The following is a 27,731-nucleotide window of genomic DNA, read 5'->3' as shown; positions in this document are numbered from 1 at the left end:
TTGCATTGAATCTGTAGATCATTTTGGGTAGTATGGTCATTTTAACAATATTAATTCTTCCAATCCATGAAAATGGGAGATCACTTCCTTACTTTCTGGTTCTATAAGGTGCTCCAGGCTCATGTTATTTATAATCTGTGTTAACCCTCGGATCAAACACATCTTCCAAGAGTCCTGTGACTTTTTACTGGAGAAGGGTTTTAGTAATCAAGATTTGGGCACCAGATGGGCTTATTGCCACTGAAGTGTCGTTACTTCTATACTCTCAAATTCTCCATGGATAGAACAAGAAAAGTACATGTATATATAGTATGTATATACTATATATATATAAAATATATACACATATGCACATACATATATACATATCTATACATATTAATATATCTATCTTTATGTAATATATCTGTCTTTATATTAAGCTAAACATTATTTCATTTTGTTTTTGTTTTAGTTTTGAGACTAGGTCTTGCTCTGTCACCCAGGCTGGAGTGCAGGGGCAGGAACACTGCTCTTTGTAGTCTTGACCTCCTGGGCTGGGACCACAGGTGTGTGCCACCACCCTTGGCTAATATTTAAAAAAATGTTTTGTAGACACAAGGTCTTACCATGTTGTCCAGGCTGGTCTTGAACTCCTGGGCCCAAGCAGTCCTTCTACCTTGGCCTCCCAAAGTGCTGGGATTACAGGTGTGAGCCACCACACTTGGCCACTAAACATGCTTTCATACTGATGTCTCCAACACTAATCTATTATCACATGCTTCATATTTACCTTCCCACCTTGGTTGCTTGTAAGCTCCTATTCTGACATTGAGAAATCTTTAATGTAGTTTTGAATACAGTTGTGCTTACAGCTACCATTTTGATTTTTTTTCTTTTTCTTTTCTTTTTTTTTGAGATGGAGTCTCACTTTTTCACTCAGGCTGGAGTGCAGTGGTACAATCTCAGCTCACTGCTACCTCCGCCTCCCAGGTTCTAGCGATTCTCCTGCCTCAGCCTCCAAAGTAGCTGGGATTACAGGTGCACGCCACCATGCCCAGCTAATTTTTGTATTTTCAGTAGAGACGGGGTTTTACTATGTTGGCCAGGCTGGTCTCAAACTCTGGAGCTTCGGTGATCCACTTGCCCCTCAGCCTCTCAAAGTGTTGGGATTACAGGAGTGAGCCACTGTGCGTGGCTCATTTTGCTTTTATTTAAAATTTTTTTCCCATTTATTTTTTTGCTTCCTTTTATTATTTTTCTACCTTCTTTGGGATAATTCAATATTTTTAGTTTTTTATTTTATTTCATTTATTGTCTTATTATCTGTATCTTGCAGTTTTATTCTTTAGTGATTACTCTAGGGCTTACAATATGCATCTTTAACTCACATCAGATGGCCTTCATATGGTATCCCTTCATGTTGAATATAAATCTTACAACAGTATATTTATTTTCCCACTCTTTTTTTGCCATACATTTTACTTTTATATTTAAATTTTTTTGTGATAAAAAATCTTTTGATAAATAACTGATGTGGCTTCTGTTGTCTTGACTTGACTCTGATTGGTAAAGTATTTGGTAACAGAAGTGATAGCAGAAAGGAGACTCTCAAAGATGAGATTCTGAGATTACTTGAAATGTCCTTGGTCATGAACATCATGCTGAATTCCTTATCCACGGTAAATCAGATTCTGGCAATCCATGGCATACAAAGGCATTATAACTAACCAAATTGTCACATGTTATTGACTGTGACAATTTTCTTAGTGACGCAAGTGCCTTGAATCATGAGGTGACTCCTGTACTTGACCTTGTCAGCACTATAGGGACTGTGGAGGAGGGGTGGCTACTTCTAACTACACTGAATAAATTACACTAAAGAAATGACAAGTGGTTTATATGCTCAGCTCAAGGTGAAGTCTGGGAACCAGAGAGCTTTTTCTTTTTTTCTTCTTAAGGGTCTCACTTTGTCACCCAGGCTTGAGCCTAGTGGCACGATCTCAGCTTATTGCAGCTTCTGCTTCCCAGGCTCAAGTGTTTCTTGTGCCTCACCCTCCTGAGTAGCTGGGATTACAGGCATGTGCCACCATGACCTGGCAAATTTTTGTATTTTTAGTAGAGACAAGGTTTCACCATGTTGTCCAGGATGGTCTCAAACTCTTGACCTCAAAAGATCCACCTGCGTTGGCCTCCCAAAATGCTGTGATTATAGGTGTGAGCCACCATGCCTGGCCCCAGAGAGCTTTTATGCAAGTCTTCAGCTACTTATGTATTTCTTACTGCCATAGGGCTGACCTCATAGAAGTCAGATGCACAATTTAATTGTGCAATGTCCTGAATTACATCAGGAATTGAATTCAAAGTTTTTCTGTGTCTTTGTTGTGAAAAGTAGAGTATTTATTGGAGTGGGAATATAAGGTAGCACTTAAATGGATTGCCTCCATTTTACCGTAACGTATAATTTGTGTTATAATATTTATATTGCCTTTTTATTAGCTTAAGAAAGAATGCTTCTTTTCTTTATTTATAAGTTTTGGCCATAAATTGCTGTTGAATATTATCAAATGCTTTTCTAGATTTACTGAGGTAATCACATTTTTCTTTAATCTCTAAGAAAGGTGTTAGCAGATTCTTTTTGCTTGTGAACATGAAAGGCAGAGACAATTGTACTTAGTTCATGAACACTGCCACTATTGGTTCAGGAAAGAATTTACCTTTATATAATGAGGTATCACCTTTTATCCCTATTTCCCACTCTCTTTCCCTGGAACTCAGAAACCATTAAGGGAACTTCGTAATAAAAGATTAAATTTCCAGCCACCACAATTGAATGGAAGCTTGAAATAGAAATCAAGTTATATAAAATTTTAAAACGTTATATTTCTTGCATGTCTAGATTGTGGGACAAGGTTGGTATCAGATACAGAAAGAATTCCAGTTTCAATAAGAAGAACTCCAGATCCCTGTAAAAAATATTGTGAACAGCTAAAAACATAATTGCAGAAATGTGTAAAATAATCATTTTTCACTTTTTTCTAAGCTTTATGTATGTGTCTGCATAGGTTAAAGTAGCTTAATGTATTTTTGTCATTTGTGGAAACTCACAGGCTACAGAGTATATCAAGTAAGTGACACCATTTGATCATTGAGCTATTTATTCAGCAACATATTGTTGAAGTCTTAGTATGTTTTAGCTGCTGTGACAGTAAATAAAACATGATCTCTGCTCCTGGGGAAATCACTGCCCAGTAAGAGAAAGAGACAAGAAAATAGGAAATTTCGAAATAGAGTCCACTCAGGACTCTGTGCTAACCCTAAGCACAGAGTGCCAAGGAAATGCAGTAGGGTGGCCAGTGAGCTTGGGGTTCAAGAAAGGGCAAGGTAATGACCTTGCTCATCATAAGGATCATTTAGGATACGTTTACCTTATGAAAATTGTACAGAAAGTCAATCCCCAAACCCCATTGTGTTTCAGATACACTCCCACACCTTCCTTTACTGTAATAGGAGCAGAAAGATAATGATAATGTCTGTGTGCACTTGGCTTAATTTTTCTTTAAAATTGGACTGCAGAATCATATATATATTTGCTAACAATTTTTCCTCTCTTTTCTGAATCATAAAAGCTCTGTTTAAATTATTAATATTTATGTCAACTAAATGCAGATAAGAAGCTTTACTATATATAATATGCATTTGCTAGGTATATGTATAATTTTATGTATTACTTACAAAAATAAAACAAATACTTAGCAATCACTAAATAAATATATTCAATTCAGCAGGCAACATTTTCAGAACTTGGAGTCCATGGAAGAAAAATCATGAAACAAAATCTTGGTGAAGAGGAGGGAGCTCTGGTTTATTTTCAATTAGAAGGTGTGAATCTCTCCCTGACCAGAAGCTTATCAGTTACTTACTAACATAAATAGAAAAATTAATTATTACTAAGTGTAGTTGGTTTGACAATATATTTGAATATATGTGTATGACTTCACGGGAAAAACAATAAATATAAGATGTCTTTGGTGATGAAGAGCTGAGGATTTTTTTTTTTCTATTTTCTGTCAGAAGGCACAAGTCTTCTTTTCAGTCTCCTCATGGCTGACTTCATCTCATGGTTTCTCAGAGTGTAGATCAAGGGGTTGAGCAGAGGGGAGATGACAGTGAAGGTGACAGAGATAGCCTTATCCATGGGGAGGGCAGTGAAGGGCCGGGCATAGACATAGATGCAGGGCACAAAATGCAGGGTCACCACAGTGATGTGGGAGGTGCAGGTGGAGATGGCTTTCCTCCTGCCCTCTCCTGCCTGAGACTTGAGTAATGATAATATGACCATGTAGGACACCAGGAGCAGGAAAAACCACAGTGTGGTGAGCAGTCCATTGTTGGAAATCATCAACAGCTCAAGTATGAAAATGTCTGTATGGGCGAGTTTGAGGACCCGGGGGACATCACAGTAGAAAGTGTCGAGAACATTGGGTCCACAGAAAGGGAGTGGGAGCAACAGGGAAATCTGCACGATGGAGTGGACAAAGCCCCCCAACCAGGCAGCCACTGTGAGCCCAATGCAACAGTCTCTACTCATGATGGTCACATAGTGCAGGGGCTTGGAGATGGCCACATATCGATCCAATGCCATCACTGACAGAGAAAATACATCCACCCCTCCAATAAGGTGGAAGAGAAACATCTGAGTGAAGCAATGATTGAAGGAGATGGTCTTTCTTTCAGACAGAAGGTCCACCAGAACCTTGGGCGCTGTGACGGAAGAGAAGCAGATATCGGCAATAGATAAATTACGGAGTAAAAAATACATGGGCGTGTGAAGGCGAGATTCACAGGTGACAGTGACCATGATGAGGAGGTTTCCCAGCAGAGTTGTCACATACACCAAGAACAGGAAAAGAAATAAGACTAAGCTTGCTTCCCGATTCTGGGTCAGGCCAAGGAAAATAAATTCTTTTACCCTGGTGCAGTTTTTCATCTCCATTGAATCATCCTCTTTATTCTCTTTGGTTTTAAACCATGTCATGTGAAAGCACTGGGATATTTATTTTGTTGTCTTCCTAAACACCTAGAATGCAGTGCAGAAACTTCCCATGTGGTTGTAGTTTTTGCAATTTGTTGCATTGTTCATGTTTTTCAGATTACAGTTAGTTTGGTGATAAAATCAAATTATCATATGCAAAGTCATTCAATAATTCTTCTCCTATAGAACTATTTTGGGAAAGAAAACATGTTAAGTAGTGACATAGTGTATTTTAAAAAATCAATTACCCATTTTTAATTTGATGTTTTTGGTACAAAACTCCCAATGTAATAAATCTTTCCTTCTTTATTCTGCTTTAAGGGAATCTTTTCATCTCTTCTTGTCGCTTACACTGCTTTGGAGGTCAAAAGTTCTGGCTTTCTCAAAAGACAGAAGTGAAAGTACCAGGTTTGTTTTTTTATGTTGTGGCTGCTCCTGGTTTATGGTCACTATTATTATTATCAGTTATTTTTTTGCCCTGTACAGGAATACATTTTGATAGGAACCAACAGAAGTTTTGAAAATCTGAAAGGTGATTTTTTTTTTTTTCCCCAAAGGAAGAATTTCGCCACTGAGAGAGGCAGTGGGATGTAGTGAAGAGAGCTCTGGACTGGGGAGATTGGAACATTGGTTCCATCTGGTCCTTATTCTGCCATCAACTAGCTGAATGACTGGGGCTCTGACTCCTCCAGTCTGCCCTGTGTCAGATGGATTCTGTGTGGGTAATATCAGTTTGAGTCAGCAGAGAGGAGTAGGAATCTGAGTCAAGGGAAAGATTCACTTGAGAGAATACAAGATTGAGTGAGGCAACATAGGGAGACCCTATCACTACAAAAAATAAAAAAAATTAGCCATGCGTGGTGGCACATACCTGTGGTCCCAGCTACTTAGGAAGCTGAAGTGGGAGGATCACTTGAGCCCTGGAAGCCCAGCCTGCAGTGAGCCGTGATTGCACTCTGCACTCCAGCCTGGGTGACAGAGTGAGACCCTGTCTCAGAAAAGAGAAAAGTAGACTAAGTGAGGGTATAGACCCTGGGGTCTGACTGTTGATGCCCAATTTCAGGCTTTGTTGAAAGGTCCAACCTCCTGTCCTGTTTTTCCTTTGCCTTTCCTGTCTTCACCAACAGTAGATCCTGTCTTCACCAACAGTAGATCCTGTCTTCACCAACTGCATGTGCCTGGGAGAAAATCAGCTGGAGAGCCGTGATGTCCCTGCAATCTCCATACCCCAAGAGTAACTGTGTTTTGTGAATTATTCTCTTATGTATTCCTATAAAGATTTCTTAAAAAAATTTCTCCCCACAGATAAAGAAATGATCTTCAGAAAGGTGGGCTCATTTTCTCAAACTCACAGCAGTAGTAAGTGCTGGAACTGAGCTTCGGATGTGATTCTGTTTACCTCCAAAGCTTACAACATTACATGTGTTACAACATATGATCGTTGTTTAAGCATTCAGTTGATCAGTTGTTTCTTCCCATTTACTTTAGGGTAAAGGCAGCAGAAAAAAGTCTCAGATGCACTGTTTAAAAAATTATAAAATTTTCAGGTAAGTTTGGATCAGCATAGGTTCAGCCCAATATTCCACACCTCTGCAGCACCTCCGATAAGACTGTGCTGCAGAAATTGATGTCATTAAAATGGAACATGACTCCTTAATGTTGGATTTGATTACATTCCTGACCCTCCATTTATTAGGCCAGTGAGAAGGCTTTTGTTTAGCCAATGAATCCTTCAGTCCTTCGGCACACATTTTGTAACACCTATAGTGTGGCTGGGATTCTGCTAGTAATAGCAATATTCACATGACCACAGCAAAGTCCTTACTCTGGAGCAATTTTCGCTCTGATGGAAAATATAAACATATAAGTGCATAATCACACATGGGAGATTATGCTGGTACCAATATAGTGCTGTGTAAGCACAGCAGCGCTCTAGCTGAGACTAGTGCGGGAAGCCTTCCTAGAGGAGGGGAAGTTTTCTCTCAATTTAGATGAATTTCCAGGAAACAGAAACAGGATGTATCATGCAAAGGAAACAGCCTATAAAACGTCAGTCAGTAGTGAAGATGATATGCTTATACAGAGAACATTGGAAAATGCAGTGTGGTTAGTACAGAGGGAGGAAGTGTGGAATGGTAGGAGATTTTTATTAGTAACAGAAACCTCATTAATAAAAGATTTATTATTACATTCAATGGTGCCTAGGTATTGTTTGGTTGGTGAATGAATGGTTTAAGCCTGCTGAGCTTCTTGTTCTCCTAATCAAGATAGGAAAGCCTGAAATGTTCATCCATGATCCATGGTAGGTGGAGACAATGTCCTTTGATTTCTTTTTTTTTTTTTTTTGAGACGGAGTCTCACTCTGTCACCCAGGCTGGAGTGCAGTGGCGCTATCTCGGCCCACTGCAAGCTCCGCCTCCCGGGTTCATGCCATTCCCCTGCCTCAGCCTCCCTAGTAGCTGGGACTACAGGTGAACGCCACCACGCCCAGCTAATTTTTTTAAATTTTTTATTTTTAGTAGAGACAGGGTTTCACTGTGTTAGCCAGGATGGTCTCAATCTCCTGACCTCGTGATCTGCCCACCTCGGCCTCCGAAAGTGCTGGGATTACAGGCGTGAGCCACTGCACCCAGCCCCTTGGACTTCTTTACTCTCAACTCTGATCCATGAACTTCTAGTATTACATGGAGTGGGGTGTTCTGGAAAGTGGTGACGAAAGGTTATGGATCTTGCTTGAGTGTTGGGATGAGAAAAAGACAGTGACCCCCTTCTGGGAGGCAGCGGATACTGTATCATCACACTTTCTTCTGCTCTATCCCTCTTTGGATCAAAGCTTAGAGGGTGGAGGGATCACACAGCAATGAGAGACATTGTCATCTTTAGAATAATGCCTATGTTTATAAACTGTCATTGGTCATTTGGAATAAATTTTATAATTATTATTACTCGCGCCACCTTATACATAGCCGGTGGACATTTATCACAATCTTCAAATGTATACAAATTAGTTGGGCCACATTTCTAAAGTGTTTACAGACCAACAGAAATGGAAGATTTATGCAAATAAGTGAACATGACACACGATAAAAAGTGAGACGTGTTGTAAGAGAAGATTTGGGTGGCATAGCACCTACGGTAGGAGATATGATCATTTCTGTCAGTAACAAAATCCATTATTTCAGTCCTTTGTATATGTGAAGTGGTATAAAAACTTGATTTATTTAATTCTCACCACCACCCATTAGGTAAGTCTGCACTAGTGTAAATCTTGTCTTTCATATAGAATATAGCATGAATCTTTGTTGGGTGAAGAAAGAATGTATGAAATGGAAGGTATGAAAACACGATGGAAGACACAATATTTCATTTTTTCCCCAAGTTCAGTCATTATAGGTTGAAACTTTGTATCAGAAAAGCATTTGAAAAAGTCTTTCTGAAGGTAAGCATTTGGCAGAAAGCGGCTCTGGAAACTCTTTTGCATTGACCTTAGGCTGAGGTGGCCTCACACATAAGCAACTCAAAGGGTCACAGGGAATGCCTGATGCCTCCTCTCACACCAAATGGATCACATTTCCAGCATCTCCTTTAACATAATATCATTTTTTCCAATATTTAACACCCACCTTTGTTGTTTCTGTCATTGAGATGATTATTTTAACTCTGAAGCATTTGATATACCTGAAAAATATTCAAGTAAAATTAGTCATACATAATCAATAAAAACATCTCAATTTCACTATGCATAACCTTAACCTTAGCTAGAAGTTTGTCTTTACCCAGTTCCTTTGATCGCAAAACTCCAACTACAAATTGGATGCTATTAGGTACAGTGCATAACAGAAGACTACTGACATTAATTCTTGAAAATCTTGTCTAAAGGTTAAGCCCTTTGCAACGCTAAATATCTCAGTGTCTTCGCTCTGCTTTTGGAGAGAAAAGTCAGACTCAAAGAATCACATCTTTAAAAGTTTTTCCATTGTGTCCTTGACTTATGTTCAAACCTCTGAGGCTCATGCTTAATTTATGAATTGGAAACAGAATGTTATTGGACAACAGAGTAGAAGTCAAGTGGCTGATTTTGCTGTTGGAGATGGAGTTTCAATGGGAGTTATTAAAATGTTACCAAAGTATACCGTGTATACACAGACACATATGGGTACATTTTGGTTGGTGTCCAAATTCTCTAGAGGAAATAGAGGAAACCTATCTCCTTAACCACAGTTCAATAAGAACTTTGTTAATACATGCCAAATGCTATGCCAGAGAGACTTTGAGTCCAATTTTCACAGCTTGCAAGGCTCAGAGGACATCATCTACCTGTGGGTTCCAATTAGGTTGCCAAAAACCTAGGAGAACTGGGCCTAAAGTAATTTGCTTCCAGTCCAGTTTCTAATTAAACACAGAATGAATATAGTCCCATGATGCATTTTTTTTTGTTTTACAGTCATACACACACACCACACACTTACTTACTGTCCATCTCATTTGAGTATGACCATAATGTTTTAATAAATGTCCATATAAACAGAAACAAGTGATATTTGGGGAGTATACATTTTCCTGTTTCCAACACTACTTATGTGGACTCTTTCAACTGGGAGACAGACGGGTCAGTGTAAGATAATAAAACTGTTCACATAAATGCAATACTTATTTTAGCCTAACTCAATTTATTGAAAGGCTTGATTTTCTGTAGAATCCACCTCCACTCTTTCCAGAATGACAATGAGTTTGAACTTAGTTGTGTTTTATTACATTAAACTAGTCTACAAAGAACAGCATGAGACTGAACATGCATGTTGAGATGGATAATGCTTGGTGTTTGTTTTTTTTTTGCCTTTTTCTGGGTCTCACTAACTTGATTCTGGAGTAGCAGACTGAATGGACCTTTGTCTCCATCCTCTTCTGTCTCAGTCATCAACATCTGACTTGAGTGAGAAGCAGCAGATACAAGGAAAGGAAGAGAATCAATTAATAAAAAGAACAAGAATGTACTTTACCTACAAGCTTTATGGTGAATTGTGTTACATGTGTGGAGACTCCTGATTCAGACGTGTTAAATAGGCAATGAGTCTGAGGGGAGTTGATGCCGTTCAGTGAAGGTGAGAAGTATGAACTGGATCCAGACAAATCTGAATCTGTTTTGGAATTTTAGTACTGGGGAATAGAGCTTTAAGATTTTAAATTTAATTGGAAACAAGAATTAATATGTGAATAGGATGCAGTAATGGCATTCATGTGACACAGAGACTTAGTGATTATATAAGCTCTCTGGCATCTGTGATTTATATCAATACACAGAAAAGTGTAAAAACCTGTTTACACCACAATTACTTCTCGAGAGTCTATTTTATACCCAAGGAACTGAAAGTACAGCAGTGAATAAAGCAGACCCAAATCCTGTCCTTATAGAGGTACTATTCTAGTGGGATAGCCCAGGTAATAAATAAAGTAAATCAGTAAAATGTATAGAGTATGTTGGTGGTAAACAGAACAAAAACCACTAGGTAGGCAGTGAGATAGGCGGCAATGGATAGGAACTGCGTTTTACACGAGGGTATTAAGGTGAGAGGCAGCATGTTTTTGGAACATCAAAAAGACCGGTGCTTAGCAGATGATGTCAAGATTATATAGAACGAGTAGTCCATTATGAGAATTTTATTTTTATTCTGAGTGAAATTGGAGGGTTTAAACAGAGCACTGACATAATCATACAGGATTATTCTTGCAGCTGTATAAAAGACTGAAGTCGGGAGTTCAAGACCAGGCTGACTAACATGGAGAAATCTTGTCTCTACTAAAAATACAAATTAGCTGGGTGTGGTGGTGTATGCCTGTAATTCCCGCTACTCGGGAGGCTGAGGCAGGAGAATTGCTTGAACCCGGGAGGTCGAGGTTGCCGTGAGCTGAGATCACGCCATTGCGCTCCAGTCTGGGCAACAAGAGTGAAACTCCTTCTCAAGAAAAAAAAAAAAGACTGAAGGGAAGCATTGGAAACATATACACCTCCCACCGAGAGATATATATATATAGAGAGAGCGAGAGAGAGAGAGAAAACAGAATATATAACAAGTATATATAAGAAATAATTTTTTAAATGTGTAATAGTCAAGAAAATAAATATATGTATTCAAGAAAATTTCATTTCTGTTCTAAAAAATCAATATTATAGAATTATCATATAGAGGAACTCTTTTGTATTTGGCTTTTTAAAAAAATGTTTTTGAGATTCATCTGTTTTCTTGAGTGTATTAGTTACCCCTAATTATTGTGAATGGTATTCCATTGAATAGATTTATCACAATTCGTTTGTCCAATTAACTGTTGATGGGCATTTGAGTTGTTTCTAGTTTCTGGCTATTATGAATAAATCTACTCTAAACATATTTGTTCAAGTCTTGTGAACATAGGTTTTTATTTCTCTTGGGTAAATACCTGGAGGTGTTAGGGCACCATATGGTATTGCGTGTTAACTTTATAAGAAACTGCCCAACTGTTTTAAAAAGTGATTGCAGCAATTGACAGATCTACCAGCAGTGTTGCAGTTGCTTCGTGTTTTTCCCAACATTTGATATTGTTAGCATCATGAATTTTCATTTTTCTCATGGGTATGTGGTAGTATCTCATTATGGTGTTTTTCTTATTTTCTGACAGGGTCTTACTGTGTCACTCAGGCTGGAGTGCAGTGGCGTGATCTTGGCTCACTGCAATCTCCAACTCCCTGGCTCAAGTGATCCTCCCAACACAGCTTCCCAAGCAGCTGGGACTACAGGCACATGCCACTATGCCCGGCTAATTTTTTTATTTTTTGTAGAGACAAGGTTTCGCCATATTGCCTAGGCTGGTCTCGAACTCCTGGACTCAAGTGATCTGCCCGCCTAGACCTCCCAAAGTGTTGGGATTACAGGCGTGAACCACTACACCTGGCCATGGTGTTAATTTTTATTTTCTTGACCATCAGTGATGTTGCAAATTTTTTATGTACTTATCATATAGTTTATTTTGATTTCGTGTCTATTCAAATTTGTTGCTATATTAATTTTTCTTAATTTGAGTTTTAGGATATATTTTGGATACAAGTCCTTTATTAGAAATATGTATTGCAAATAAATCTGCCTAGTCTACAGCTTGTTTTAATTTTCTTGATATATTTTGAAGTACACAAATTTTACTTATTGTTTTTCTGTCACTAAAACTCATATTTCTTTCTTTCTTTTTTTTTGAGACAGAGTTTCGCTCTTGTCGCCCAGGCTGGAGTGCAGTGGCTCTATCTTGGCTCACTGCAACCTCCGCCTCCCGGGTTGAAGTGATTCTCCTGCCTCAGCTTCCCAAATAGCAGGGATTACAGGCACACGCCACCACGACCGGTTAATTTTGTTTTTTTTTGTATTTTTAGTAGAGACAGGGTTTCACCATGCTGGCCAGGCTGGTCTCGAACTCCTGACCTCAGGTGATCCACCTGCCTCAGCATCCTAAAGTGCTGGGATTACAGGCTTGGGCCAACACGCCTGGCCCCCCAAAAAAGGAGTTTAAACTTTATTTTTTAGGCAATAAGAAACCATTAAAAAACTAAAACTCGTATTTCCTTATTCGTCAGTTCTTTCACTAATCGGGTGCTTTTTATGTGTGCATTTTATGCTGCCCTCTCTGCTGGACTCTGGCTCTACCAATAAAGAGCCAATAAATACCTCTTTTTTTTTTTCCAGGAAGTGAACATATGTAGTGCGTAGCCTTCTATAACTTGATGAAACTTAGAATTTTTGTTTTTTTGCGTTAATTGATTCAACTTTACATTGACCATTTCTTATTAAGGGAGAACTTTTATCTCATTGCCATGTTTAGGTTAGGCGTTTCTGGGAATTATTATTATTATTATTATTATTTTTTTTTGCTGCTTGATTTGCTTTATTTTTTTTTATTAATTTTTTTTGCACACAAAAACAATAAACATTTTCTAAAAATACATACAAACAAAAAGATGCGTATCAAACATATTAGGAAGGTTGCACATGGGAAGTTGGGGAATAGAAATGGGGGGTGGGAGTTAAAATAAATGAGAGAGGGACTTTATATGGATCAGTGATAATAACTCAATCCTCTATTTGACAAAGAAGAGGGAGAAGGAAGAGGAAGAAAAAGAAAGTGGGATAAAGGATCAGAAAGGGAGGAAAATAGAAAAAATTAGAGTATGACTCCAGGGTAGACCTGTTTTGTTGTCACTGAGTTGGTTGGTTGGTTTGTCTGTTGTATTTTTCATGTTTCGCCAAGTTGGCCAGACTGGTCTCGAACTCCTAGCCTGAAGTGATCAACCCGCCTCGCCCCCCAGAGTGCCGGGACCACAGGCGTGAGCCACCACGTCCAGCCCCAACATTGCTTCTGGCCTCCGTGGTAGACCTCCCAGACGGATTGGCCGGGCAGAGGCGCTCCTCACTTCGTTTCTGGGAATTATTGATTTCATTCATAGGATATGAATTTTTATTAAGTGTGTAGATTGTTTTCTTACTTTCTTGCTTTGTCCCTTTCTTAATTTTGCATGCCTCTTCAAGGTGGAGTAGCAGAAATTTAAATTTGGATGTTCAACATTTTCTATTTTTTAATCTTCTCTAAAAAATTTTTGTCTACTTCCAAATTGCAAACTTTTTGTCTTTCCTTTTAGAAGTCTAATAGTTTGAGCTTTTATACTTAATCTTTGATGTATTTCAAGGGAATTTTTTTTCTGCAGTGAGAGGTAAATGTGAAGGTTTATTTTTTCCCATATGGATATCAGTTGTTTCCACATAATTTGTTGAAAAGGTGATTACTCCTCCCCTTCTCCACTGATTTACCTAGATAGCTGTATTTAAATTCAATTAACCATATATGTACTTGTGTGTTTCTGGACTCTCTTTTCATTTCCAATGATCTAGGTTTATTCAAGCTCATTTATATGTTATTGATGATTGTAGTTGTCCAATAGTCGTCCAATAAGTCTTGAGTTCAGGTAGTTTATGTCCTCCAACTTTGCTTTCTTTCACAAAATTGTTTTGGGTATTTAAAATCCTTCCCATGTCCATAGAAACTTACAATCAGCATAATGAACAAGAAGTCTTGGTGGAGTTTGGGCTTGGATTGTGTTTATCTATAGGTTAATTTGGGGGAGAATTGAAATCTTAAAAATATTGAGTCTTTCAATCTGTGAATATGATATAGTTCTTTATTTAGGACTTCTTTAATTTTTCGTAGTAATGTCTTTTGTTGTTGTTACATTTCAGAGTACCTCTACATTCATGAGGGATTTTGGTCAATACTTTTATATTTTTATGATGTCATTGTCTGGTTTTGGTATTATTGCCTGCTATCCTCAAAAACCATACTAAATTGGGAAGTGTTCTCTTCTCTATTTTTTGAAAGAGTTTTGTAATATTGGTATTATTTCTTCCTTAAATGTTTGTTAGAATTCACCTGTGAAACCATCTGGGCTTAGGGATTTCTTGTGTCAAGGTTTTAACTAAAAAAAATCCAATTCTTAGGCCAGGCACAATGGCTCCCACCTGTAATCCCAGCATTTTGGGAGGCCGAGGAGGGTGGATCGCTTCAGCCCAAGAGTTTGAGACCAGTCTGGGCAACTTAGGGAAACTCTATCTCTTAAAAAAAATTATCTATCTGTCTGTCTGTCTGTCTATTTATGTATCTATCTCCAGCACAGCGGCATGCACCTATAGTCCCAGCTACTTGGGAAGTTGAGGTGAGATTATGGCTTGAGCCTGGGAGATCAATGTGGCAGGCAGTGAGCCAAGATTGTTCCATTGCACTCCAGCCTGGGGAAGAGTAACAGACCTTGTCTCAGCAAACAAACAAACAAGGCCGAGCGCGGTGGCTCACACCTGTAATCCCAGCACTTTGGGAGGCCGAGACGGGCGGATCACGAGGTCAGGAGATCGAGATCATCCTGACTAACACGGTGAAACCCCATCTCTACTAAAAATACAAAAAATTAGCCGAGTGTAGTGGCGGGCGCCTGTAGTCCCAGCTACCAGTGAGGCTGAGGCAGGAGAATGGCGTGAACCTGGGAGGTGGAGCTTGCCGTGAGCCGAGATTGCACCACTGCACTCCAGCCTGGGTGACAGAGCCAGACTCCTTCTCAAAAACAAACAAAATTCAATTCTTTGTTGGGAGAAAATATTGCAAACTATCTATTGACAAGGGATTCAGAATCAGAATATAAACGGTGCTCAAGCACCCCAATAGCCAAAAATCAAATAATACGACTAAAAAAATGAACAAAACATCTGAATAAATATTTCTGAAAAGAAGACATACAAATGGCCAACAGGTATATGAAAGCATATTCAATATCATTAATCATCAGAGAAATTCAAATCAAGACTACAATGAGATATAATCTCATCCCATTTAGAATGGTTTTAATAAAAAGACAGGGGATAATGGATGCTGGAGAGAATGAGGAGAAAGGGCAGCACTATTAGTGGGAATGTAAATTAGTTGAGCCATTGTGGAAAACTGTATGAAGGTTTTCCAAAAACTAAAAATAGAACAACCTTATGACCCAGCAATTCCACAGTTGGGTATATAACCAAAAGAGAGGAAATCAATATGTTGAAGAGATAACTGTAGTCTCTGTTTATTGCAGCACTATTCATAATAGTCAAAATATGGAATTAACGTAATTGTCTATTAATGGATGAATGGATAAAGAAAATATGGTAAATATACACAATAAAATATTATTTAGTCATAGAAAGAATAAAATCCTGTAATTTGCAGCAACATAGAAAGAACTGGACATCATTATGTTATATGAAATAAGACAAGCACAGAAAGACAAATATCACATATTCTCACTCACATGTGGGAGCTAAAAATGTATATCTCATGAAGATAGAGAGTTGATTAATGGTTATCAGAGGCAGGGAAGGATGGGGGAAGAAAGTTTGATTGATGAGGACAGATATGCAGTTTGATAGAAGAAATAAGACCTAGTATTAAATCAGTAGAGTGACTATACTTTACAGTAACCTATTGTATATTTCAAAATAGCTGAAAGAGAAAAATGCAAATGGTTCCAGCAAAAAGACAAATATTTAAGATGAAAGATATTCCAAGTATACTGATTTGACCTTTATAAATTATATGAATGTATTAAATTATCACATATACCCTGAAACTATGTTCATATATTATATATAAATTAAAAATTAAGATAAATAAAAATCAATTTTTTGAACAGATATAGAGCTGTTTAGACAAAATAATCTTCTTATGTCAGTTTTGGTGATTTGTGTCTTATGAAGAATTTGTCCAATTTATATTTTTCTTTATTTTGTTTTTCCGTAAGTTATTGGGGTACAGGTGGTATTTGGTTCCATGAGTGAGCTCTTTAGTGGTGATTTGTGAGATTTTGGTGCACCCATCACTCGAGCAGTATACACTGCACCGTATTTGTAGTCTTTTATACCTCGCCCCTCCCACTCTTCCCCTCAAGTCCCCAAAGTCCATTGTGTCATTCTTATGCCTTTGCATCCTCATAGCTTAGCTCCCGTATATCAGTGAGAACATACGATGTTTGGTTTTTCATTCCTGAGTTACTTCACTTAGAGCAATATTCCCCAACCTCATCCAGGTCACTGCAAATGCTGTTAATTCATTCCTTTTTATGGCTGCATAGTATTCCATTATATATATGGTGGACTATACACACACACACACACACACACAAATATATATATATATATATATATATATATATATCACAGTTTCTTTATTCACTCATTGATTGATGGGCATTTGGGTTGGTTCCACGATTTTGCAATTGTCAATTGAGCTGCTATAAACATGCGTGTGCTCATGTCTTTTTTGAATAATGACTTATTTTCCTCTGGGTAGATATCCAGTAGTGGGATTGCTGGATCAAATGGTAGTTCTACTTTTAGTTCTTTAAGGAATATCCACACTGTTTTCCATAGTGGCTGTGAAAGTTTACATTCCCACCAGCAGTGTAGAAGTGTTCCCTGTTCACTGCATCCATGCCAACAACTACGTTTTTTTGATTTTTTGATATGGCCATTCTTGCAGGAGTAAGGTGGTATCGAATTGTGGTTTTGATTTGCATTTCCCTGATTGTTAGTGATGTTGAGCATTTTTTCATATAGTTATTGGCCATTTGTATATCTTCTTTTGAGAATTGTCTATTAATGTCCTTAGCCCACTTTTTGATGGGATTTTTTTTTTTTCTTACTGATTTGTTCGAGTTTGTTACAGATTCTGGCTATTAGGCCTTTGTCAGATGGATAGATTGTGAAGATTTTCTGCCACTCTGTGGGTTGTCTGTTTACTCTGCCAGCTGTTCCTTTTGCCATGCAAAAGCTCTTTAGTTTAATTAGGTCCCAGTTATTTATCTTTGTTTTCATTGCATTTGCTTTCTGGTTCTTGGTCATGAAATCCTTGCCTAAGCTGATGTCTTGAAGGGTTTTTCTGATGTTATATCCTAGAATTTTTATAGCTTCAGGTCTTAGGTTTAAGTCTTTAATCCATCTTGAGTTGACTTTTGTATAGATCCTCCTACATGTGACTAGCCAATTATCCTAGCACCATTTGTTGAAAAGGGTGTCCTTTCCCTACTTTATGTTTTTGTTTGCTTTGTCAAAGATCAGTTAGCTGTATTTGGGTTTATTTCTGGGTTTTCTACTCTGTTCCACTGGTCTATGTGCTTATTTTTATACCAGTACCATGCTGTTTTGGTGACTATGCCCTTATAGTATAGTTTGAAATCAGGTAGTGTGATGCCTCTAGATTTTGTTCTTTTTGCTTAGTCTTGCTTTGGGTATGCGGGCTCTTTTTTGATTCCGTATGAATTTTAGAATTTTTTTTTCTAATTTTGTGAAGAATGATGGTGGTATTTTGATGGGGATTGCATTCAATTTGTAGATTGCTTTGGGCAGTATGGTCATTTTCACTATATTGATTCTACCTATCCATGAGCATGGGATGTGTTTCCATTTGTTTGTGTCCTCTGTGATTTATTTCAGCAGTGTTTTGTAGTTTTCCCTGTAGAGGACTTTCAACTCCTTGGTTAGGTATATTCCTAAGTGTTTTATTTTATTTTTTTGTAGCTATTGTAAAAGGGGTTGAGTTCTTGATTTGATTCTCTGCTTGGTCATTGTTGTTGTATAGAAGAGCTACTGATTTGTATACATTAATCTTGTATCCATAAACTTTGCTATTTCTTTTATCAGTTCTAGGAGCTTTCTGGAGGAGTATTTAGGGTTTTCAAGGTAAAAGATCATATTGTCAGCAAACAGTGAAAGTTTGACTTCCTCTTTACTGATTTGGATGCCCTTTATTTCTTTCTCTTGTCTGATTGCTCTGGCTAGGACTTCCAGTACTATGTTGAAGAGGAGTAGTGAGAGTGGGCATCCTTGTCTTGTTCCAGTTCTCAGAGGGAATGCTTTCAATTTTTCCCCATTCAGTATTATGTTTGCTGTGGGTTGGTCATAGATGGCTATTATTACATTAAGGCATGTCCCTCGTATGCTGACTTTGCTCAGAGTTTTAATCATAAAGCGATACTGGATTTTGCGGAATTTTTTTTCTGTATCTGTTGAGATGATCATGTGGTTTTTGTTTTTAACTCTGTTTATGTGGTGTATCACATTTTGAACTGCATATGTGAAACCATCCCTGCATCCCTGGTATGAAATCCACTTGATCATGGTGGATTATCTTTTTGATATGTTGTTGGATTTGGTTAGCCAGTATTTTGTTAAGGATTTTAGTATCTATATTCATCAAGGATATCAGTCTGTAGTTTTCTTTTTTGGTTGTGTCCTTTCCTGGTTTTGGTATTAGGGTGATGCTGGCTTCATACAATGAGTTAGGGAGGGTTCCTTCTTTCTCTGTCTTGTAGAATACTGTCAAAAGGATTGGTACCAACTCTTCTTTGAGGGGCTGGTAGAATTAAGTTGTGAATCCATCTGGTCCTGGACTTTTTTTGTTGGTATTTTTTAAATAACCATTTCAATCTTGCTGCTTGTTATTGGCATTAGTCTGTTCAGGGTATCTAATTCTTCCTGATATAAGCTAGGGGGTTGTATTTTTCCAGGAATTTACGCTTCTCTTCTAGGTTTTCTAGTTTATGTGCGTAAAGGTGTTCATAGAGGACTTGAATGATCTTTGGTATTTCAGTGGTGTCAGTTGTAATATCTCCTGTTTCATTTCTTAGTGAGGTTATTTGGATTTTCTCTCTTCTTTTCTTGGTTAATCTTGCTAATGGTCTATCAATTTTATTTATGTTTTCAAAGAACCAGTAACTTTTTGTTGCTTTTGGATCAATTAAAGTAAATTTCCTGTTAGGCTGAAGTGACATGTAGGAGACCACACAGCAAGGTAGTGGTGAAGTCAGTTTTTGACTTTCTGCCCAATACATTTTCCATTCACAGCACTTCAATATATATATATATTTTTCTGGAGCCTGACACCATAATTTCAATAACTTATAAAATATATGATGGTGGCAGCATGACAAAAGTTAACTCAGAGGAAAATAGTTATACTCAGCCTAAGCATCTGCCTGAATCATCTGGCACCATATTACAGATCCCCAGTTCAATGCACAGCTGGGAGGCATCGTGCTCGGGCTGTGGAAAAACAAGCTTTGGAAGGGTGATAACCTTAAAAAATCGTGTGGATAAACAAACCCAAAACACACGTTGCCTCTCATCTGCTCCAGAGAATGTGACCCTTTGTTTCCTGAGTCTGTTTATTCCACATGGACACAGTGAACTCCACAGCATGTACTGATGGGGGCAGCATTTTATCCCAATGACATATACTGAGCTACCCACTTGGCAAGGCACCAGGACATTGTGCAAAATTAACCCTCCTAGGATTCTGCTTTCTTTACTTCTCTTGTTCTCTCTTCTCCATCCTCAGTTAAAGCCTGTCATCTATTCTTAGATTATTGCAGGAATTCCCTAACTGGTCTCCTTTTCTTTGGTCTACATTCTTCTTACCTCATTCTCTTTGTTATTTCCAGAAATGTCTTTATATTCTAAATGAGACCATGTTATTTCTTTTTTTTTTTTAATGGTACCCTATTGCCTGAAAAATAAAGTTTAAACTCCTTTTTTTTTGGGTCAGGCGTAGTGGCCTAGGCAGGCGGGTCACTTGAGGTCAGGAGTCCGAGACCAGCCTGGCCAACATGGTGAAACCAAGTCTCTAATAAAAATACAAAAATTAGCTGGGCGTGGTGGTGCGCATCTATAATCCCAGCTACTCAGGAGGCTGAGGCAGGAGAATTGCTTGAACCTGGGAGGTGGAGGTTGCAGTGAGCCGAGATCGCACCACTGCACTCCAGCCTGGGTGACAGAGTGAGACTCTGTCTCAAAAAACAACCAAAAAAGCCCCCAAACTCCTTTTTTTTCATCCAAGACTTTTCTTCATCTTGGATATTATCTGGTGCCTTGTTTCCTTTGTTTCTGGTTTCAGTGGCTCAAATATTATGCAAATTATTGTTTGCCTATGCTTTTGGGTCTACGTTCCTGTTGCTGCCTCTGCCTACCATGTCCTTCCCATTCTCAGAATATCCCAACTATCTGCCTTGACAAATCCCGGGCTTTCAACACTCAGGTTCAGGGTATACTCCTTTGACCACATGTTCCTAACACCCCTCACCTAGGTCCCTCCTTTGTGTCTCTGCCGTTCTCTGCCCTGACACCTATCATGGTTTATAGCATCTAATTTCTTATATGTCTGTCTCTCCTTAATTCAGTATAATTTTCCTATTAAGCCTCAAGTTCATCCTGTCTCCTCAATATTTTATTCATCCTAATGTTGTTAAAGCCTCACCTAGTCTGGGGCACATGTTAGGTGCCTATTAATGTTTTTTACATTAATGAATAAATCTAGTTGATAAATGCATGTCGTGACTTATATGTATTGGCCTTTGAGTCTGAGTGGGTGAGAAGGATCTTGACGAACACAGGCTAAGAAACTATATTGCTCATATATATATATATATTTTTTTGAGATGGAGTTTCATTCTTGTCACTCAGGCTGGAGTGCAATGGTGCGATCTCGGCTCACTGCAACCTCCGCCTCCAGGGTTCAAGCAATTCTCCTGCCTCATCTTCCCGAGTACCTGAGGTTACAGGTGCACACCACCACGCCCGGCTAATTTTTGTATTTTTAGTAGAGATGGGATTTCACCATGTTGGCCAGGCTGGTCTTGAACTCCTGACTTCAGGTGATCCTCCCACCTTGGCCTCCCAAAGTGCTGGGATTACAGGCATGAGCCACCATGCCCAGCCTATGTTGCTCATATCTTTGACTTGGTTTCAGATGCTAGGTAAAGATTCATGTTCTGATCCAGGCCATGAAAATGTTCTGTGACTTTGAGAAGGCCACTTTGCCTCTTTGTGCCTCAGATCCTCAGTGGTGAAATGCTGTGGCAGTCTATGATAATGCAGTGTGGGATAATGTTAAGAGCTTTGGAGTAGGGCACAGCGGGGTTGGAATTCTGTCTCTTCCTACTTTGTTACCTCGGCAAGTCTTTTATTTTTCTTTAGTTTACTCCTCTGGAAACTGGGAAGCATAACACTTTGTTAGGTAGCGTAAGGAGAAAATGAGGTACTGTTTGTAAAGTACCCATCGTTCAGTAGTAGGCATTCAGTTAACTTGGTTCCTTTCCGTTTCTCCTAAAACCAAATCTTTCCTGCCTATCATGAAAGGTTATTTATGAAGACATTTGCAAAATGTAAAACGCTATTCTGTGAAAGGACAGCTTCTCTTTGAATCAGCTTGCTCATTTTTGTTTCGGTGAACATGTGTGAATTGACCGAGTGGAACTGAGGCTTTAGCACTGGGTGAATGGGTTTGGGAATAAGGCTGTCTCCAAATCAAAGAGAAACGACACCCAGTGAGCCATGGGCAAAGTGTGCATATGGAGCTGACTTTGAAACCTTCACAGTTGTTAAGGGAATTTGAGGTTAAAGTAATTTTTTTTTAAGGAAGCACCTATTTGGTAGAAAGAGCTTCATGATCCTCATGGGCAAACCCTAAACTGAAACAAAATCTGCTCCTTTCTTTTTCTTATTTTATTTTATTTTACTTTAATTTATTTTTGGAGACAGAGTCTCTTTCTGCTGCCCAGGCTGGAGTGCAGTGGCATGATCTCTGCTCATTGCAACCTCTGCCTCCCGGGTTCAAGCAATTCTCGTGCCTCAGCCTCCTGAGTAGCTGGGACTACAGGGGTGCGCCACCACGCTTGGCTAATTTTTTGTGTTTTTAGTAGAGTTGGGGTTTCACTATGTTGGCCAGGCTGGTCTTGAACTCTCAACAGAGTTCAGACAATCTGCTCATCTCAGCTTCCCAAAGGATCACAGATGTGAGCCACCACCTGGTCTATTTTTCTATCAAATACAAACTACCTTCTCTTTTATTATGCTGACCCCATTGCTGTGGTTCCTTTTTATGAAGATATTACTTATTTCCCAATGTTTAATATCCATTTTTTTTGGTTTCCTGTTGCTAAAGTTTTCAACTATTTTTGCCATATCTTACACACTTGACATATTTTTCATGCTCATCATATTCATGTATAATCCATAATATCTCACACTCTGACAGTTCAATATTCTTACCTAAATCCTTCAGTGTCCAACATGAATTTACACCATCTGAGACTGGGTAGCTGGGCCTCAGCATGTATAATGGTGGGGAAATATGGTGCTTGAAGGCAAAGTCCTTCTGAAAATAAATTATACCAGATTTCAATGTCTTCTCTTCAGCCTTCATGTTGGAAAGGGCTGACTAAGAGAGTTACATCATTGTTGGCTCTTCTTCGCTCAAAATGTCCTTGCTACGTGCACTAATGTCTCAGGCTCAGGCCTAATATGAGAATTAGCAAAGGAAATTTTATTGGATGTGAGTGTGGAAATAGAATGGACATTCTTCTGGTAGTGTCAGAGTTCCAGAGGGAGTTATTAAACAGTTTCCAAGTTATTACTGCAAGCAAGTCCACACATATGCACACGAACACACACACACAGACACGCACAAGGATGCCCACGTTTCTTTGCTTTCCAAATTCTTGCAAGGCCCCAGAACACATGAACATGAATCTACCCATTCTGTGATTCTCTGAGTTTTGGGGAAATATTGGTCTCTGGAAACATCTAATGTCATATAATCATTCATACTCAATGACAGCCTGACATGCCCAGAGAGATAATTTGTTCTCAGGGGAGCAACAATACTTATATATTACAATGATGTATGGCCCTTCAAAAGGCCTCAGTACACATAAATATATACAGTATATTTTTGGTATTGAATTTCCTCATACGGGAGCAATTAGGAAAAATTGCTTATAAAGCTCCCTAAGGGGGCTAATAATTTTTTTTTGTGTGTGTGGAAACAAGGTCTTGCAGTGTTGTCCAAGCTGGTCTCCAACTCCTGGGTTCAAATGATCCTCCTGCCATGAGTAGCTGCAACTCTAGGTCCTTGGGGCTGCAGGGGGAGCTGATGCGGAGTCTTGGCTCAATAGCTCTGTCTTGTAGGACTCAGGGAGGATCACGGATGTATGTCAACTACTAGGATCTTCTTGGCCAAATATTAATGCGTTATAACAGTTTGGTACCTTGCAAAACTTTTTTCAATGTGTTGCAATTTCTTGAGCTTCCTTGGATAATTTTTGAATGACTGTTGAAGGCTGAAGGGTGGATTTGAGGTGAGTATAGAGGAAGAAGGAGGATTCATTGTCTTTAGATATCTACTCTCTTGGAATCCTTCCCTTGAGAGAGAGGTAGATTCTAACACAGACCCAGTGGCTATTCCCAAATAACTCCGAATACAATGTGTTTCTTTTCTCTCCTGGAACAAAAAGTGGGCCATGAATGCATAAAGTGTATTGATTAGACAGGTTTTGTTTTCTTGAACCACCATGATTTGTCTTGAATTGTCTACCCATACATAAACAAAAACTACGGTTTTATTCCAGTCATAAAAGCCCCGAGGGTGAAATGTAAAGAGGGTATAAAGAAGAAAAGGAAGTTCAGGTTAACATAAAAAAATTGTCTCTGCGCATGTATGTACCCAAACTATACAAGCATCTTTTTAATTTCAGTTGGTAAATCAGTAGACTAGACCTGAGAACAGGAAATACTTGGTCCATGTATAAATTTGTCCATGTATAAATTTGTCCATGTATATATTTGACTTAACAGTTTAAAATATTCCTTCCATTTTCATTAATTGGTGAAATATACTTAAGATTCTGTACTTAAAATATAAAATCAAGGCCAGGTGCGGTGGCTCACGCCTGTAATCCCAGCACTTTGGGAGGCTGAGGCAGGTGGATGACGAGGTCAGGAGATCAAGACCATCCTGGCTAAAATGGTGAAACCCCATCTCTACTAAAAATACAAAAAATTAGCCAGGCATCATGGTGGGCGCCTGTAGTCCCAGCTACTCAAGAGGCTGAGGCAGGAGAATGGCCTGAACCCAGGAGGCAGAGCTTGCAGTGAGCCGAGATGGCGCCACTGCACTCCAGCCTGGGCAACAGAGCAAGGCTCCGTCTCAAAAAAAAAAAAAAAAAATAAAAAATAAAATAAAATAAAATCAAGTGATTTCAATAACTGACTGGATATAGCAGAGTCACCAGAGAAAGCATATATGAAATAAAAGTGTCTATATTCTGTGTATATGCACATTTAGGAAGAGAGGGATAGGTAATAGGGAATGTTGATTGAATACCTGATTAATGCCAGGAGATTAATTAATGCCTGATAATGCCTTCACAACTATCATCCTCACAGCATTGATCACATTTCATTCTTTTGACAAACTTGTGAGCAAGTAATGATATTTCCATATTACGGGTGCTAAAAGTGAGATAAGTGTTGGTATGAGTCACAGATAACACCAAAAAGCATTTAGGGTATTGATTTCAACCTTACACCTCCTTCTTCTCCTGAGTCCACAAGCTCAATAGCTCACATTGTTTAATCTCATTTCTTCTTATTGTTTGTATACTCCCGCTAATAGAATTGAGTGGCTATGAAGATATACAATGAAGTGGTGGAAGAAGAGCTAGCTACCTGTTACTCTTAGGCTAGCATTTGAGAAAATTAAGTCAGACAGACTTCCACTCTCCATCTGACTGCTCACGCCCATTTTCTGCTCTTGGAAGGCCCAAGTCTCCTCTGCAGCCTCTGCATGGCTGACTTCATCTCTTGATTTCTCAGGGAATAGATGATGGGGTTCAGCATGGGGGTAATGACCGTGTTATTAATGGATATGGTTGTGTCCATGGGCAGAGTCGTGAAGGGCCGGCAGTAGATGTAAACGCAAGGCACGAAGTGAAGAGCCACCACCAGGATGTGGGATGTGCACGTGGAGAGGGCCTTGTTCCACCCCTCCCCACAGTGGGATCTCAGCATCAACAGAATGACAGTGTAGGAGCCCAGGAGCAGGAGGAACCAGAGCAGGGTCACCAGTCCATTGTTAGAAATCATGAGAAGCTCCAAAGCAAAGGTGTCAGTGCAGGCCAGTTTTACCACCTGGGGCACATCACAGTAGAAGGCATCCAGTGTGTTGGGGCCACAGAAGGGGAGTGGAAGCATCAGAATTACCTGGACGATTGAATGCAAACCACCACCCACCCAAGAAGCCACCACCAAGGCCACCCACACCTCTTTCCTCATCATGGTCACATAGTGCAGGGGCTTGGCGATTGCAAGGTATCTGTCATAGGCCATCACAGAGAGGAAAAAAATATCTGCCCCACCAGCAAAGTGGAAGAAAAAGATCTGTGCCATGCAGCCATTGTAGGAGATGGTTTTCCTGTCTGATAAAAGATCCACCAGGAACTTGGGGACGGTGATAGATGAAAAAACGATGTCCAGGACTGATTTGTTCCGTAGGAGAAAGTACATAGGAGTGTGCAGGTGGAACTCACAGGTGATAGTGACCACAATGAGTGCATTTCCCAGGACTGTTGCTACATACACAGCAAAGAAGACCACAAACAAGAAAAACTCCAGCTCTCGGGAACGAGTAAGTTCCAGGAAGAAAAACTCCTTCACATTAGTGTGGTTGATCTGGTCCATGATGGGGATGACTCTCTTCCAGGTCCTACCTTGGGCGAAGATATGTTAGCACTTGGATTATGGTGACATGAGGTGGCAAAATCATTGATCACATACTGCTCTCAAGCATCCAGGTCATCATGACTACACAGAAAAACTGGGCCAGTCTTCCCTTTGTGGTCTGGAAATTCTTCTTTCACATGGTTCTTCTTTCTTATTGTAAATACCCTGGGTTAACAGGAAAAAACCATCACATGTGTGTATCCTCACTCTGACCAGGGAGAGATGGATGGACTGTGGCCGTTTGCCTATGCTTTACCGAGGGCTTTCACCTGCAATAGGTCATCTTGATTTCGATTCTCATGAAGTTTCTGAAGGGTCTTTAGTATGGTAATCTCCATTTTATATATGGGGAAACTGAAGCTTTACAGCAGTTAATGACTTACTCACATCTGCATAGTCGCAAAATTAGTGAATTGTAAATCGAGGATTCAAATCCAAATCATTCTCCTGACTAGAGAAAGATTCCCTCCTTGACCAAATGTTGGTTAGGCTCCTCTGAGCCCTTTTCTCTACTGTGACTCAACCTTGACCTTCTGTGTCTGTCTTTGTTGAGCCCAATTTTAGCAGGAATCTTGCCAAGTCAGTTTAATGAGAATTCCTCACCCTTGAAATCTAATCAAATTCCTCACCCCTTACCCTTTTATATTTTTATTGTTTTTAACCTCATCCCTCACCCTCAATATCTAAGTCCTTGGCCAGTCTTTAGCAAGAATTCTTTTATGCCAGTTTGGCAAGAACCACCCTACCTTTGATACCACTTCTTAGTAATTTTCAATCCACTGACCTCCCTCACTCTGCTCATCGCTTAAAAATCTTCACTTGTCTTTGCTGTGTTTTGAGTTGAGCTCAATCTTTTTCTTCTATTGCAAGAGTTTTAAATGAAATCTATCTTCCTGTCTTTAATAATTGTCTGGTGAATAATTTTTCTTTAACATAACAGTCTCCAGAGGTTTTTCCACTGTACCACTCTGAGAAATCAGATAGTCTGGGGCTTACTTTGGCTTACCAGAATTCTAGTGTGTATATAAGGCTTAAACAGTTTATTAAGTAGCCTGACTACCTAATCCTCATCTCATCCCTTATAAAAAGAGAAGAGTCAGGCCCTCATAAGTACTCCTCTTTGGCACTCTGGGAAGCCTGGACCTTGCTATTGACACACAGGGCTCTTGGTAGAGTATAGAGCTACAATCATTGTTTAGGGCATATTTTAGTATCACAGAAAAACTGATCATTAGAGCATCACAGGACTTCAGAGATAAATTAGTCTAATGCTTCTTACTTTAGGAGTAACTAGAGAAGGACAGTTATTTTTTTCAGAATCAGAGTTTGAACTGGTGAAAGATAGAGAACTGTAACCAGGTTTGTTGACTCAAATTCCAGGGATATTCTACTATTGCTATATAATAGCAATTTATTATATTAATACTGCTTTTTCCCCAAATCAGAAATTCAGTCATGTGAGGACAAACTTCTTTCAGTAAGAATATCTGCATGAACCAGGTGCAGTGGCTAATGCCTGTAATCCCAGCACTTTGGGAGGTCAAGGCAGGCAGATTGCTTGAGTTCAGGAG

At 39.1% G+C, this 27,731-nt stretch overlaps 2 protein-coding genes across 2 annotated transcripts; both read right to left on the bottom strand.

Moving 5' to 3' along the window:
• Window positions 1–4,039: 4,039 nt before the first annotated feature.
• Window positions 4,040–4,975, bottom strand: LOC116468211 (olfactory receptor 4D10). Its single transcript, XM_032151811.2, has one exon. The coding sequence runs from the start codon at window positions 4,973–4,975 to the stop codon at window positions 4,040–4,042; it is 936 nt and encodes a 311-aa protein (XP_032007702.2).
• Window positions 4,976–25,173: 20,198 nt separating this feature from the next.
• Window positions 25,174–26,118, bottom strand: LOC116468210 (olfactory receptor 4D6). The gene has a single exon (XM_032151810.2). The coding sequence runs from the start codon at window positions 26,116–26,118 to the stop codon at window positions 25,174–25,176; it is 945 nt and encodes a 314-aa protein (XP_032007701.1).
• Window positions 26,119–27,731: the final 1,613 nt, after the last annotated feature.

The sequence above is a fragment of the Hylobates moloch genome, unplaced genomic scaffold (genome assembly GCF_009828535.3).
Source record: "Hylobates moloch isolate HMO894 unplaced genomic scaffold, HMol_V3 SCAFFOLD_5, whole genome shotgun sequence".
NCBI classification, from domain to species: domain Eukaryota; kingdom Metazoa; phylum Chordata; class Mammalia; order Primates; family Hylobatidae; genus Hylobates; species Hylobates moloch.
This window is presented reverse-complemented; position numbering and strand designations above follow the sequence as displayed.

Coding starts and splice junctions, on each gene's coding strand:
- LOC116468211 (XM_032151811.2), bottom strand. CDS start 4,975: ATGGAGATGAAAAACTGCACCAGGGTAAAAGAATTTATTTTCCTTGGC.
- LOC116468210 (XM_032151810.2), bottom strand. CDS start 26,118: ATGGACCAGATCAACCACACTAATGTGAAGGAGTTTTTCTTCCTGGAA.